The sequence below is a fragment of the Musca domestica genome, unplaced genomic scaffold, assembly GCF_030504385.1.
Source record: "Musca domestica strain aabys unplaced genomic scaffold, Musca_domestica.polishedcontigs.V.1.1 43, whole genome shotgun sequence".
Lineage (NCBI taxonomy): Eukaryota > Metazoa > Arthropoda > Insecta > Diptera > Muscidae > Musca > Musca domestica.
The window spans coordinates 6,525,446-6,540,307 of record NW_026712332.1 but is presented as its reverse complement, the minus strand read 5'-3'; the positions used below and the strand labels follow the sequence as shown (position 1 = coordinate 6,540,307).

The 14,862-nt window shown below is 32.5% G+C and overlaps 1 protein-coding gene across 1 annotated transcript in view; it reads left to right on the top strand.

Annotated features, from left to right (window-relative positions):
- The window catches only part of LOC131804370 (transmembrane protein 132B-like), an 80,466-nt gene that overhangs the window by 16,994 nt on the left and 48,610 nt on the right, over positions 1 to 14,862 (top strand). Inside the window, 1 exon segment of the mRNA XM_059127202.1 lies at positions 13,236 to 13,379. Within this exon segment, the coding sequence (XP_058983185.1) occupies positions 13,236 to 13,379 (144 nt within the window).

The window sequence follows — 14,862 nt, the reverse complement described above, 5'->3', positions numbered from 1 at the left end:
TTTGATGACTTTTGCCGCATTTCTTCGCGGATTTGTCTAAAAGTTAGTATTTGAGTGTCGAAGTGGGTTCTAGCCAAAGCACGAAGCCGATCGGCGAACAGCCGCCGCCGCTGTATGCGGCTCTCATCGGCTCAAAATCTTAGCCGTCGAAAAAAATGCATACAGCATATTTGTATAAATATGTCTTTTAATCTTTTAAGCTTTCGATAATTAAGCTCGAATATTAGTGCTATGAATATTAATTATACCCTACACCTCATTGTGGTAAGGGTATTATATCTGTGCATTTATTTTCTATTAGAAAACCTTTGGCTACCTTTTGTAACTAACGAATTTTGATGGAGTGGCAGGCATATGGTTTGCAAAAAAGTCATTGCGTTTTTGCTTGTTCATCAAAAGTAGGAAAAGCATTAACCAAAGATTTATAAAATGTGCCAAATAATAAAATACAATTGTTTCTTCATGATGACTAGGCGGTCGTCGAACCATTTTTATCAAATAAGTATAGTTTTGTTTTAATTATTGAAGTGCTATAAGCAGCAAATGTGCATATAAACGTATATTTTAATTTGTATTCTAAACTAGCTGGCCCGGCCCGGGTTGCCGGTCCGTACTTTTAGTCTTAAAGCATATTTTTTAAAGCCTAATAGAACACAGGTCTGAGTTATGTAAGCGGCACACTTTTTATTATAAGCAAAATAACTCCGTAGTAATTCATGGCAAAACTTATAATAGATAATCACCCACCGTAGGTTTTATATATTTTGAACAGGCTGATCTTATTTTTCAGCCATAGGGTTCAATTGAGTGTTAAAACCCTATATGATATAGAACTTCTATAATAGCCCAATGTGGAAACTCAGCTCAATTTTTTTATTGTAAAGAGCTTATCAACATTTTCCAATCAAATGAGCTGTAATTTGGGATTTGTATTTACAACGTTTAGAATACCGTACTGTGTGGTATTTAGTTTTGTCTACCTCATAATAAGGGGCAAAATATTTTCAATGATAATTACTCTTCTACACCCATTACCGTAAGAATAATTTTAATTTCATGTTTCTGCCACAATTTCCAACTGAAAGCGTTTGACATTTCGGAGTTTATGTCATATAGACATACATCCCAAATCTACATTCCCAACCAATATTCTTTTGGGGGTTACAAATTCAATAGAATACAAAATTTTCTTTTTTGGCAACACATTGTTTGGGAAAGTGGACTTGGAGGTACACTAATGTAGGAACTATACTCAAATAAATGTCTATAAGGACAATTATCTGTAAGATGATTCTCTACCCCAGAGTAGCCTAAATGCATTTTCTTAGCCAAATCAATTTATGAACGTGGTCAAAACCAAGATGGACTCTACTCCGAAAATTGACAATTTCATGAGAAGAAGTTTTCTACCCCCAAATAAAGGTCTAAAAATGAAAAAAAAATGTTCAAGACCATATCCAAGCTTAAATCATATGATGGTTATACCAAAACGTGAAATTAAAAAAAAAATCACACCAAAAAGATTTTTTTCATTCACATTTTTATTGACATATAATACCGCGATTTTTTGCCAGGATACGATTCCAAAATTTTATGAATTGTCAAAATCCGCCAAGCCGTTCTTTAGTAATAAGCGTATATGGTTTATATTGTGAAAATAATTCTTTATTTTATTTACAAAAAAAATCGATTGAATTCATTATGATAAGCCAAACTGAAAAATCATTTAAAAGAAAAACAATTGAAAAGGGAAAAAATCTTCACCTTATTCGATGATATTTTACAGCAGAAGTTTAAAGGTCCTTGCGATGTTTATCAATAGAATGTACTATTATTTTAAAATTCGATTCCATTGAAAAACATTTTTTAAATTATTCCCGATTTAAGAATTTTTGCAATGAGATCTCTTTTTTCGTGATTTTTTGGCGATTTTGAAAAATTAATTATCCTTTGACTTTTGTTTGACTGCGTTATATTATTTCGATATTATCTATTCCGTTTCGCCATCACATAATACGGTACTACACTTCCATGTAAGCCGCCATCAATTTCAGTTCTCAAGAAATCAAGTCAAATAAATTGGTATTAATATTCGAATTCAGAAATCTATATATATATATAAAAGAAAGTTGTGTTAGTTACTACGCTTATAACTTAAGAACCGCTGGACTGATTTTAACGAATCATACAAATTCGGAATTGTCTCCTGTCCGAAAAGGATAATATTCGAAAAAATCGCGTAAAAATGTGATATATTAACATTTTCATTTTGACTTTTGAAATGTACAATAGTAATGTTTTATTTTGCATGATTTTTTTCATTTTGACTTACTTTTTTCTAATGTACATTTGTGGTGGCGAAACGGAATAGATGATATCAAAAAGATTTAACACGGTCACACCAAAGTTAAAAGATAACTACTTTTTCAAAATCGCTAAAAAATTACGAAAAAAGAGATCTCATTGCAAAAATTCTAAAATCGGGGAAAAAATCGAAAAAAATTTCAATGGAATCGAATTTTAAAATAATAGTACATTCTATTGACAATCATCGCAATGAAATAAATTTTAAACGACTTTTCAATTTGGCCAAACATATTGCATTCAATCGATATTTTGTAAATAAAATAAAGAATTATTTTCACAATATAAAAGAAAGTTATGTTAGGTACTACGCTTATTACTAAAGAACGGCTTGACGGTTATTGACAATTCGTACAATTTTGGAATGGTATCCTGGCAAAAAAAAAGTCGCAGTAAAATATGCCAATAAAAATGTGAATGAAAAAAATCTTTTTGGTGTGATTTTTTAAATTTGACATACTATATTGAAGTGTATATTTTTTTATTATTACGAATTCCGAATGAATAAAATGAAATGAGTCACCTACGTACGTCATACTTCTTTCATATGACAATAATCCGTCTAATGAGAACTCAAAAAATACAATTCTTTGGGACTGCAATCAGTGAAATACCGAATATAAAGGGTGCAAAATGGTAGAGCGAATTTAGCATTTAGTAACAAAAAGGATTTATATCCTTCCAGAAATTCTTCCTAAACTTTCAAGATATCTTAAATCGGTTTTGCAGGTCATGATATATGACTCTCGGTTAAGGGTACAGCCCGATTTTGAGTATAGTTTACATTTTATTCGAATTGCTTGAAATCTGTCATTCGGGGTTCTTAATATGCCCAATGTGTGTTTGCAGTGTAATAAGTGAAGGTCAGAAATGATGTTTTAAGAAAGTTAGCAGAAAAATTGTAATGAACAACTGGAACAGTAACTAATATGTCTGTTGTTAAGGTGTTACGATCAGGGTTCTGTCGAAAATGAGACTATGGGAGCCTTTGAACTGCTATGCTTCAGTCAGATTATCTTTCTTTATAAAACAACCTACTGAATAATGTGAACTTAGAATGTGAATTATGGAAACACAGCTGACTTTAGTTTACCAATTTTTTTTTTTGTTTTGAAATTATTTGTTAACAACATTATTTAGATTGCTTACTTAATATAATTTGAAGTTGACACCCACGAGTCTTAATTGAATATGGAATAATCACCAAACAGACCTAATGTTATTACAGTTTCTTTCCATCTTTCAGAAAAATACATCAAACCATTACAATGTATATCAACAAAAAATGGCAAATCCAATTCAAAGCAAGATGCGAAAAAAACACTATATTAGCAATCGATCAACGAATAGAAGTAAAAAACTCAAATACAAATTACAACAAAAAAAATAAGTTTAAGCAAAGGCAGTACTCATATACTTATGATAATATATTGTAGTTAACGACATATAGTTGAGAGGTATATTATTTTTGTTACCCTCCGGCATCCCACATGTTACAGCAGTTTCTGTTGGAAGTTCGCCAGCAGAAAAACGTCTATTGAAGAAACACCACTTCAAAAGATTTTGCTTAATACTTTTTCCCCTAATGAGAGAATAAAAACAACAAAAGAATAATCACATTTGCATACCAATTGCATTGTTGCGTTTGATCATAACGTTATCTTGCTAAATCGGAAGGTTCAACATTGACACGTTTGGTTGGTTTGACTTGTTGTTGTTTGGTTTGAACTGATTATGTTTCCGTCGTTAACTCCTCCCCCTCTTAGTTCATGCGTCCTGGCATGAGCAACTACATTTTAGAAGAATGGAAGGTCATGAATCTTCTTACTGTTAGAACCTCTTAATGGTAATGATAAGTTTGATTTTGAATGAATGTTTAGTTGAGCATTTTCCACAATTTCTATTTCCTGGTCTGCATTAGAGGACTCCGGTTTATTTTTGTGTGAATTATTTTCATTATTGGCAGTTTCATTTCCTTTCCTCCTTTTTGTTAAGTAGATAATAGTAGCCAAAATTATAAAGATCATTAGCAATCCAATGTTGATAGTAAAATTTTTTTTTTATTTTCGATTTTTAGTCTATCGATTATGTGGGTATTGTTAACATTTACTGCTTCCATTCTTTCCAAAGTTATCACTTGTTCTTGAATACTAGAACTACTTGGCTGCAGGCAGAGGTTTGGTAAGAAAGACCTGAGTTGTTAAATATGTTTGGTTTCCAACTCGAACTGTAGAATTCAGGTGATGAATTGTGAAGGTGCCATCTATGTTTATTGTTGAATTGTCGATATCTATTTGCCCTTTGTACTCGTTCAGTAATATCATGCTGTCGTCAATTTCTTCAACTAGCGCCACATGCTCATCGTTGGTTGTTGTGCAGCGGGATGGTTTACTCCTTAGCAGATTTGGAATACATTCAGATTCACTTATGTCTAGGATATTATTAATTTCACAAATACTTATCTTATTATAATTCTTGCACTAATTCTTAATACCAAATATCTTGTCGTTACATCTTAAAACATTTTTAAATATTGTCTTAACTATTTTATTATTTTTCCTTACAGGTTTAGTTGGGAAATTGTCACAATTTTCATTGTTAGTTGTAGGAATATTAACAATATAAATTATTTCAATATTATTTGAAGCGACTTTGACTTTTGAAAAATTTAATAACTCATCCATATTAGCAAATGGTATGTTATCATTATAAAAAAATATCTCTTAAAGAAAAAAATGAATGAATTTACAATGTTTGATTTGGCCCAATGAATAGCATATTCTATATTAGACAGTTCTTCTTTAACAATTTCCAGCTTTTACTTAAAATCTAACAATTTTTCTTCCATATCTTTACTTTCTATTAATTTAGAAATGTTATTGGTAATCTTTGAAATTTGATTTACTTTATCAATTGTTAATTGATTAATTACAATTTGGTTGCTATTGTTAACTAGGACGTTATTTATTTTATCTTTTATTATTTCAAAATCATGGTGCACCGGACTACCGGCTAACCATTTCTAGGCGCTACCAATAAAATGCAGAGACCTTTTTGTCATTGTCTGGGATTTAAGTCTGGATAGACAGGATTTTATTTGGGATATGGAATAGGATAGGTAAGGTAATAGTAAGCTATTGTTGCTGTCACGTATGTCAATCCCATTTTCTAATGTTTCTATCAAGTTTTCATACTGCCTCAAGTCAATTGTATGGACAAGTTTGAACACGCCGTTTTGAATTTTCGCGGATCCCTTATTGATCACTACTAGTCTAGAGTTAGCGTAAGCCATTATCTGGAACTCTCATGCAGAGTAACCAAGCGGCAGAAATAATCTGTAAGTAAATGTAATAAAATTTAGTTCTTTGTGTTTTTTATGAACGACCCTCCCATTTTCGGTCACTACGGTTGAATGTCTGTTTTCCTTTACTAGTTCTCGTTTGAATTTTTCGGAGAAGTTTGTTCCAAGTCTTTTGTTAATTCTGACAAAAATCTCCTGTCCGGGTATGTATTGTTTGACTTCGTCTTTATCTTTGTTGTGATAGTTCAAATCCTTTTCCTGTTTCCTTTTCAGCATCTTGATATTATTTTCCCTTGTTCTTTCATAGCTTCCTGGGGGAAAATCCACAGTCCTCCCGAAAAACATATCTACTGGCTTCTTACCGATTGTAGAATGTATTGAGTGGTTATATTCGTTTACGGATCGTTCCAAAAGCTCCTCAAAATTCCTACAAGTACCTTCCTCCTTGAGACATCTCAAAATTTCGGCCAATGTTGAGTGAAATCTTTCGATTTGGCCATTGGCTTCACTTTTGTATGGCGGTGTTGCAAACACCTCTATTCCCAATTCATCTTTCACCATAAAAAGTATGGTTGCAGAATTCAATGATTTTTCGTTGTCCATGACAACCATTTTGGGAACTCCATAGAAAAACAGAATATCTCTCAAAGGTCCCCCAATATCCTCTATTGATTTTCCTTGGAGAATCTTGGTTTGAGCGTATTTCGAGAACTTATGGCCGTCAAAACTAATATTCTATCTGTTGAGAAAATATCAATATGAATAACCTGACCTGGGTAGTTTGGTATTGGTATTGGCATTCAGTCTTGGTTGACTTGGATGTCTGTCGTATTTATTTCTCTTGCATGTGGAACACATTTTTAATATTCTTTTAATTTTAGAGAACATACTGGGAAAATATGCTTTTTCCAATATTTGCATCTTATTTTCTTATGCGCACGATTATGAGTTTCTATGAGTATCGTTTCTTGATCAGATTCCGACAAAATTTTGAGTAAAACGAATTTTAAAATTTACAAAATGATGTGGATAATTTTTTTGAATTTTAGTATTTTTAATGCAAATTATAACCGATGGGTTAAGGTATCTCTTTAAAATTGAAATAAGTCTTTCAGTATCATATTCTGGTTTCGATATTGAATGTCTATGATAGCCTAGAAAAATTATTTGAAAGTTGTAATCCGGGTGTCGTTGATTTTAAGAAAAATTTGATTTTTAAATGCATTTATCGGCACTTCAACACTAGGAATAAGTTTTTCTGGTGAACTGTCGTTACTATGTACTGTTCCCGTTAAAGACTTAAATTTCGCTTCCAGAAAGTGCATCAGCCACAACATTACTTTTACCTGGTTTATATTGCATTTCATAATTGTATTCCTCCAGTGTTGCTTTCCATATTTCCGTCATTTCCGCGTTGTTGTTCTTATTGCTCAAAGCATAAGTTAGCGGTTGATGGTCGGTGTGAATTATGAGCTGATCCATATAGATATTTTCTTAAATGGGTTAAAGCCCATATTCTGGCAAACATTTCTTTTTCATTTGCCGTATAACCCTCTTCTGCTGTTGTTAATGTTCTTGAAATGAAGGTAATAGGGCTATCACCCTGGCTTAATACAGCTCCAATAGCAACTTTGGATGCATCTGTCGTCAAATGAAATTCTTTCTGAAAATCGGGATATGACAAAATAACTTCCTGCGATATAAGGGCATTTTTCAAGTTGTCAATAGCTTGTTTCGTTTCATTGTCCATTTTTATTTTCCTTTTGCTTGATTCTGTTCTAGATATAAGTCCCCCATCTCCTCGTAAGAGTTTCGTAAGTGGCTTTGCGATGTTTGCATATCCTTTTATGAATCTTCGGTAGTATCCCGAAAGACCGAGAAAAGATCGAAGTTCCTTTACACTATTAGATAAGGGAAGTCCACTATAGCCTGAACTTTCTTTGGGTTAGCTTTTATACCGTTATGTGAAACAATAAATCCGAGAAATTCCACTTCTTTTTTAAAAAACTCGCATTTATCGAGTTGTACTTTCCTATTTGCACTGTTAAGTGTTTCAAAAATGGCTTCTAGATCCTTAAAATGTGAATCTTCGTCTTTATAAACAAAACATCTCCTACCGATGTGTTCCCTTAAAATGTCGTCTAAAGCACGTTGGGATATCTTTAAGTCGATAACTGAAAAATATTTATTTCCTCCCAGATGGGAAAGAACGAAAGAACGTGAACAATATTCCTCAGAGCCATTGGATAGGGGTAATTTTTGAATAAACGGGGGTTTTGGTTGTTGTTCTTATATCGCCTACGACCCTAGTTGTGTACGTTACCTTTCGTCAGGGTCTTCAAATAAAGTCCTATGCCGATTGAGGTTGTTCTTCAATAACTTCTTATTATATTCCGAAAGATGGTTTGTCCTAATTTCGATATAATTTACGTTCTGAGAAATGAATTGTTTAATTGGGACTTTTCTACCTCCCTCAACGGTGAAATAATCCTCGGTTGTATGTATCACAGCTGAGAACTCTTTTAAACTATCGTTTCCTAATATTGCATCAAATGTTTCTAGTTCGGGTAAAAGAAAAAAATTTATGGCAGTATCACCAAACAATTTTATAAATTTATGCTGTGTTATTTCGATGTCACAATTAATGGACTTTGCTTTAACATTTCTTTAATTTTCGATCGTTCCCATCGCCACACTTTCCCGCCCCTGCCGACCGAGGGGGCCACCTCCCCATAACGAAGGGAGCGCGTACACCCTATAGTCCGAAATATAGGGGGTTAGTAGGCTAGGGGAAACCGGCTACAGTAATTATCAGCCGGCTAAACAATAAAGTACATTAATATACACAATACAGACATATAGACTACAACAAAACTAAAATCCAATTAATTATTTCTGGCAACTGTTTCTACATTTTAAGAACACAAGATAGATTTTTTTATAACATGCAAGGGTTCAGATAAAGACATTATATTGTATAGTTTGTTATATTCATCACATAAAGACCGCAGAGGATTACATAGTTCGTAATTAGATTTTGCTATTGTCAATTTAAGAGGCAAGTAGTTTCGCGTGCTACGCGAAGGGACATTAAAGTTTATTTCGCTTAAGAGAAATTCAGATTGAATTTGCCCGCGCAAGAGTTTTATTATGAAAATGCATCTTAGCATTTGACGCCTTTTGTGAAGTGACGGAAGATCTATAAGTTTTAAGCGATTTTCATAAGGTGGAAGAGCTTCATTCGAATTCCATCCTAAGCCTCTAAGAGCAAACAGAAGAAATTGAATCTGTACAGATTCTATCTTGTCAGAATATAATTTATAGAAGGGACTCCAAAGTACACAACCATACTCCAAAGTTGGTCGAACAAGACTAATGAATAAACGTTTAGTAACATAAGGATCATCAAATTCTTTAGACCAACGTTTTATAAATCCAAGCAACGACTTGGCTTTATTAACACAAGAATCTATATGTAAATTGAAGCTAAGTTTTCTATCCAGAATTACACCCAGATCTACAAAGGAGTCTACATTATCCAATTTATATGAGCCAATAAAATAGTCACTTTTAACAGGCTGGGATCTATAGAAAGATAGCTTTTTACACTTTTTTAAATTTAATGACATCCCATTTTCACTACACCAATTCACAAGACAATTTAAATCGCATTGAAGATTATTTAATTGGTTATAAGACTCGAGATTAGAATATAATTTAACATCATCAGCAAACATCAAAATTTTAGAGCGACGAATAACAGATGGAAGGTCATTTAAGTAAAGTACGAAAAGTAGTGGACCTAAATGACTACCTTGAGGAACTCCTGAGTTTACATTTATATTATTAGAAAGAATATCTTTAAATGATACTTTTTGGGTACGTTTCTGTAAATATGTCAATATCCATGATAAGAGTATTGTAGGAAACCCCATGGAATCAAGTTTATAAATTAATAATTCATGTGCAACGGTATCAAATGCTTTACTGAAATCTGTATAAATAACATCAGTTTGACACTTATTTGAAAAACCATTGTGCACTTGACAAGTAAGTTCTAATAAATTCGTCAAAGTAGATCTAGCTCTAACAAAACCATGTTGTTGAGGTGATATTACAGGTGAGACAAAATGAGTTATTCTACGTGTGACCAAAAGCTCAAAAAGTTTGGGAATAGCACTTAGTTTTGCTATGCCTCTATAATTTTCAATAACACATCTACTATTGGATTTATGTAAAGGAATAATATAACTAGAACGCCAAAATAGAGGAAAGTAACCTAATGTCAATGAGTCATTAAAAATTGTCGTTAGTGGTCTATAAAGTTCATGAGCACATGAGATTAAAATAGATGTTGGTACACCATCAGGACCTGGTGAGTTAGAATATTTCAATGATAATAAACCGTTTAATACGTCAGTCTCCGTGAATGTGATACGAGGGAACTGATTTAGCTTATTAACATTATAAGGGTAAGTAGTAAAATTTGAGGTAAATTTAGAGTAGGTATTCTGAAAGAATTCTGCAAACATATTTGCGATTTCTTTAGGGTCACATGATTCTTTACTCCCGAGCTTCATGTTTCTAGGATATTCCCGGACTTTTCTCTTTGAATTCACGAATTTGTAAAAATATTTTGGATTTCGGTTTAAGTTAACTCTCACTCTTATTAGATAATTAGAATAACATTTAGTATTTTGAATGTTGTAGATATTTCTGGCTATAGTGTAATTACTAAAGTTTATCGTTGTACAGCATTTTTTAAATTTTTTAAATAGTCTACTTTTTACATTTCGCAACCGTCTCAGATGTGGGGTAAACCAAGGTGGGCCAAGGAATTTGGAGCAATATAAGAGCACGTAAGAATAAACGTATTATTTAAATAATTTAGCTTAACACAAACAAATTCTATATTAGGACATTCTGTAAGCAAAATGCGCTCCGAGGCAATAGAATTGTGGACGGCAATGAATACTCCTCCACCAACTTTATTCAATCTGTCTTTCCGGTAAATTTGGTACTGATCAGACAAAATCTCAGTGTCACGTATGCCTGGTTTGAGCCAAGTTTCCGTGAAAACGAGAATTTTGAAATCACAGCAAAAGGATTTTAAATAAATATTTTTCAGTTTAGAATTAAGGCCCCTTACATTTTGGTAAAGAATAGATAGAGAATTGATTAGTTTTTTGAGACCGGCACACTTGAAGGGATCTTGACAGGTTTATTAGCATTAGTTTTCTCTCTAAACACAAATTCCTTTACAAGAACACCATCTGGCCAAAAAGATCTATTTAACAATGTATCAAACATATCATGAGGCACGATTATTTTGAACGATGATATATCTCGTGGTAATGACGAATTAAATTTAATAATTCTACAGTCATTATCACCCAGGTTTTGCACTTTAGATTTTAAGTAATTAGATATGTTATTTATAGTTGTATTGGAATGTAATCTAGATATAAAAATACTTTTCCTGGGAGCAACTACAACTAGTTCATTACTACTCCCAGATTGACAAGGACCAATTACAGTTTTTGCGGATGAATTAGGAGCTGAAGCATCAACATTTGAAATAGGATTAACAACTATTGATGGTACAATCGGACTTAGAGGACCTAAGGGCATTATGGGTACGGATTCAGAAGATGGAGTTTCAATCGTTGAGTTTGTTTCGGATTTTTTATAAACTTTGGGTTAATGTAATTTTTATTTCTGTCAGTGACTGCTACTTTTTCAGGAATTTGTTGAAAGTAATCATCATCATATTCAAAATTCACGTTTTGGTTATGATGGCTCACATTACCATTTTCCGGCCGATAGTAATCATAAAAGGTTTCCTTCGGCATACAGTCAGTATTTATTTGGAAATTTACTCACTGGAGCTTGAAAAGATTCTGCTGGTCTTTTTACTGCTAAATTGTTAGGTGGTCTGTTAATGTAATTGACATGGCGGCTTGGATTGAATTATCTATATCCGTGGGCTCTTGTAGTCGATTTTGAAGACTATTTGGGAAATCTGAATTGCTTCTAATGTTTTTAGGAAGGTTACGGTTGTGATTGAAGCTAATATTACTATTGAAATTTGGATTAACGCTAGAGTAAAAGTTTGGGCTGTGGTTTAAATTCTGATTGCGACTATAAGTCGGATTAAAAATCGAATAATTGTTTGGGTTACGGCTAAAGTTTGGGATGATATTACGCCTAGGTGGAAGAGGTGGTCTCGAGGACGGTGTTCCACCAACATTGGCAAGTTCAGGATAAAATACTCTTTCATTATTAAAAGTCACCGTACCGATCCTATCCTTTTGTATATTATTTCTGATAGATTCTCCATGGGCATAATTTCTCCTAAATGTCATATTGTCCAACTTTAGACAAATATGTAATGCATGTTGCAAGGATGTCGGTTCGCGTACGCTCAATAATTTTGGCAAATCTCCATTCAAACTCCTTACAAACGTATCTAATGCTTTTTTCCTGTAGGTGTTTGTCATAGCGTGAAGGCTACATTCTTCCAGATCTAGAGAAGAGACTTTATCAAATAATAGAGAAAGGTGCTGGTAAACAGATGATCGGACGATATCTGCAAAGCCTCTTTTATCATTAGGGATATCTGTTCCATTTGTAAAATTTGTGTGGTAAAAAAATTTATACAATCTTAATTCTTTCTATTATTTATTTTTTTTTGTTGCTTATTTTTTTCTTCTTTACTTTATATTTTGTTTATCACTGACAGTTATAAATTTTTATATTTTTTTTGTTTTGTGTTTCTTTATTTATTTATTTTTCTTTAGCTATTTTGTAAATATAGATTTTCACTGTACATTTATCTTTCTTTTATTTTAATGTTTTTTTATGTTCACTTAAAGCTTTATCTTTAACTGTTTCTTACACTAAATCACGGTCGCTGATCTACTTTGAGACCTCCGTTTTACTTCTTATTTTATGAAGAGGTTGCTAAGGCGCGATCCGCGATCTATTTATTGTTTTCCCGGAAAACTCTTTTCCCGAGGGTTTTATTTTACGAATAAGGACCTTTTTTAAGGGTCCCTGCTCAGGCGCCAATTAAGATTTTTTAAGTTTAAAATAGTTAAAAAAATATATTTTTTTATGTTTGTTAACCTATGGTTGACACAACCTTTACTGACTGCAATGAATTTACAATTATTATTCCTAAAGACAACTATCTAAACTTATAAACTGCTTATTCTGCATTTCCCACCATCAACTCACTCATGCAATTGTTGCGCGTGTGGATACAGTTTCATTTGGAGTTCTTGCTTCGCGTGTGGATTAGATTTCACCTGGGAACGTAATCTTGCTAAATCGGCAGGTTCAGCATTGGCACGTTTGGTTGGTTTGACTTGTTGTTGTTTGGTTTGAACTGATTATGTTTCCTCGTTAACTTACATAATTGACACGATATTTAATCAATTATACCAAATAATTGTTTTATTTTTCGAGTTGTTGTTATAAGATCAATTGTCTTAGCAATTCCTAATATTCTGTATATGTAGATTTTTGATCGGTGTGCCTTCACTTACTTACTTTTTTCTCTTTTCAGAATTGGGAATTAATGAACACAGCTGTTTTGACAGGACGTCAGGTGGCACAAGCGATGAAAGTTTTTATTGTCTCTCAAGGAGGAATAGTTGCAGATGTTACTTTACAAAGCTCATGTTATGCGGAAGACGAGAGCGTTATAAAGGTAGGTTCGAAGAAACCTGTATTTTTGGGCAACATTGAAGGTTTGTATCAATTTACTTTGCTTTCCGAGATCAATTATATGCATAATTAGTAACATAACATAAATAATTAGATGTGTGTTACTTAATCAACTAGAATATACTAGACAACTATTTCGTTCAAACTCTGATTACATTGGATAGGTCAGTAATATATGTTATTTAAATAACGCTTTTATATATCATGTCTAATTTTATTTTATTTTATGGAAAATATAATGATGGAATGTAAAATGCATATGAAAACCTAGCTCGAATTGATCTAATGCTAAAACGGTTATCGCGGCTTGAAGGCATCTAATGCTAACATGTATGTACAAGCAAATAAACATATTGACAATAAAAGTTATAGCATCCACGACAAAAAAGATAATATAAAAAGATAACAATCATTTAAAAAGATTAAAAGCAAATGTCAATATCAGATTCTAGTACTTAGGAGATGATAATATATCAGATTTTAATCATATAGGTGTTAATCACATTCTCAAATGTACCAAATAAAATCCCAAATGGGTGAATACAACGGCATCTAGAAATATTTTTAATTTTTTTTTCAGTAATTGGAACAGTGGTCGAAACAATTATCCTTACCTCAAAATAATTTCCGAAATGGGTAAATACGACGACATCTGACAATATTGTTAAATTATTACCGCAATGGAGAGTACTCTGAATGATGCTAATGTTGCTTCGACAGAATTGTCCTTATGGGAACAGGAACAGTGGATGCAACAATTACCCTTACTCCAGGATAATGTTTGAAATTGTTTAAACTTTTCTTACTGGAACAATAGTCGAACATAATGAATGGAGAGTCTTCTTTGTGAACTTTCAAATGCAGCCGGCAATCAGTGATGCCAACATTTTGAGAGCTAAAAGCGTAATTAAAAACCAGAAAAGCGTAAATGGCGTAAAAATTTTCCTTAAAAAAGCGTAAAAAGCGCTATGTATTTTTTTCTAACCAAAATTGTCAATAAAACACTTTTTTAAACTAAATACTGTTTTATTCAAAAATTTAGATCGTATCTTATATAATCATTTCATTAAACAAACGTTGTTTTTATAAAAACAACAATAAAGAGATAAAGCCTGACCATTTTGCAACAACAAAATAAACATTTCATGTATATAAGCGCATACATATTTTTAAACAAGTAAAAAAGCAGTAAGTTCGGCCTGGCCGAACTTTGAATACCCTCCACCATTAAAAACGAATTAGGAAATTTACAAAAAAAAATCCATTAAAAATTCTGTTAAAATCTACAAAAATACCCAATATCGGAAGATGCCGATATATTGAGGATATACGATATTGTGGACCTATTCTATTTCAGGGGGTAAAGTTCTCACAAAGAACTCCTTGTGTAGAATTGCAGACAATTCCATTGAAAAAATGTGTCTTAAATCAACAACAACATATATAAATATTTCATGTATATAAGT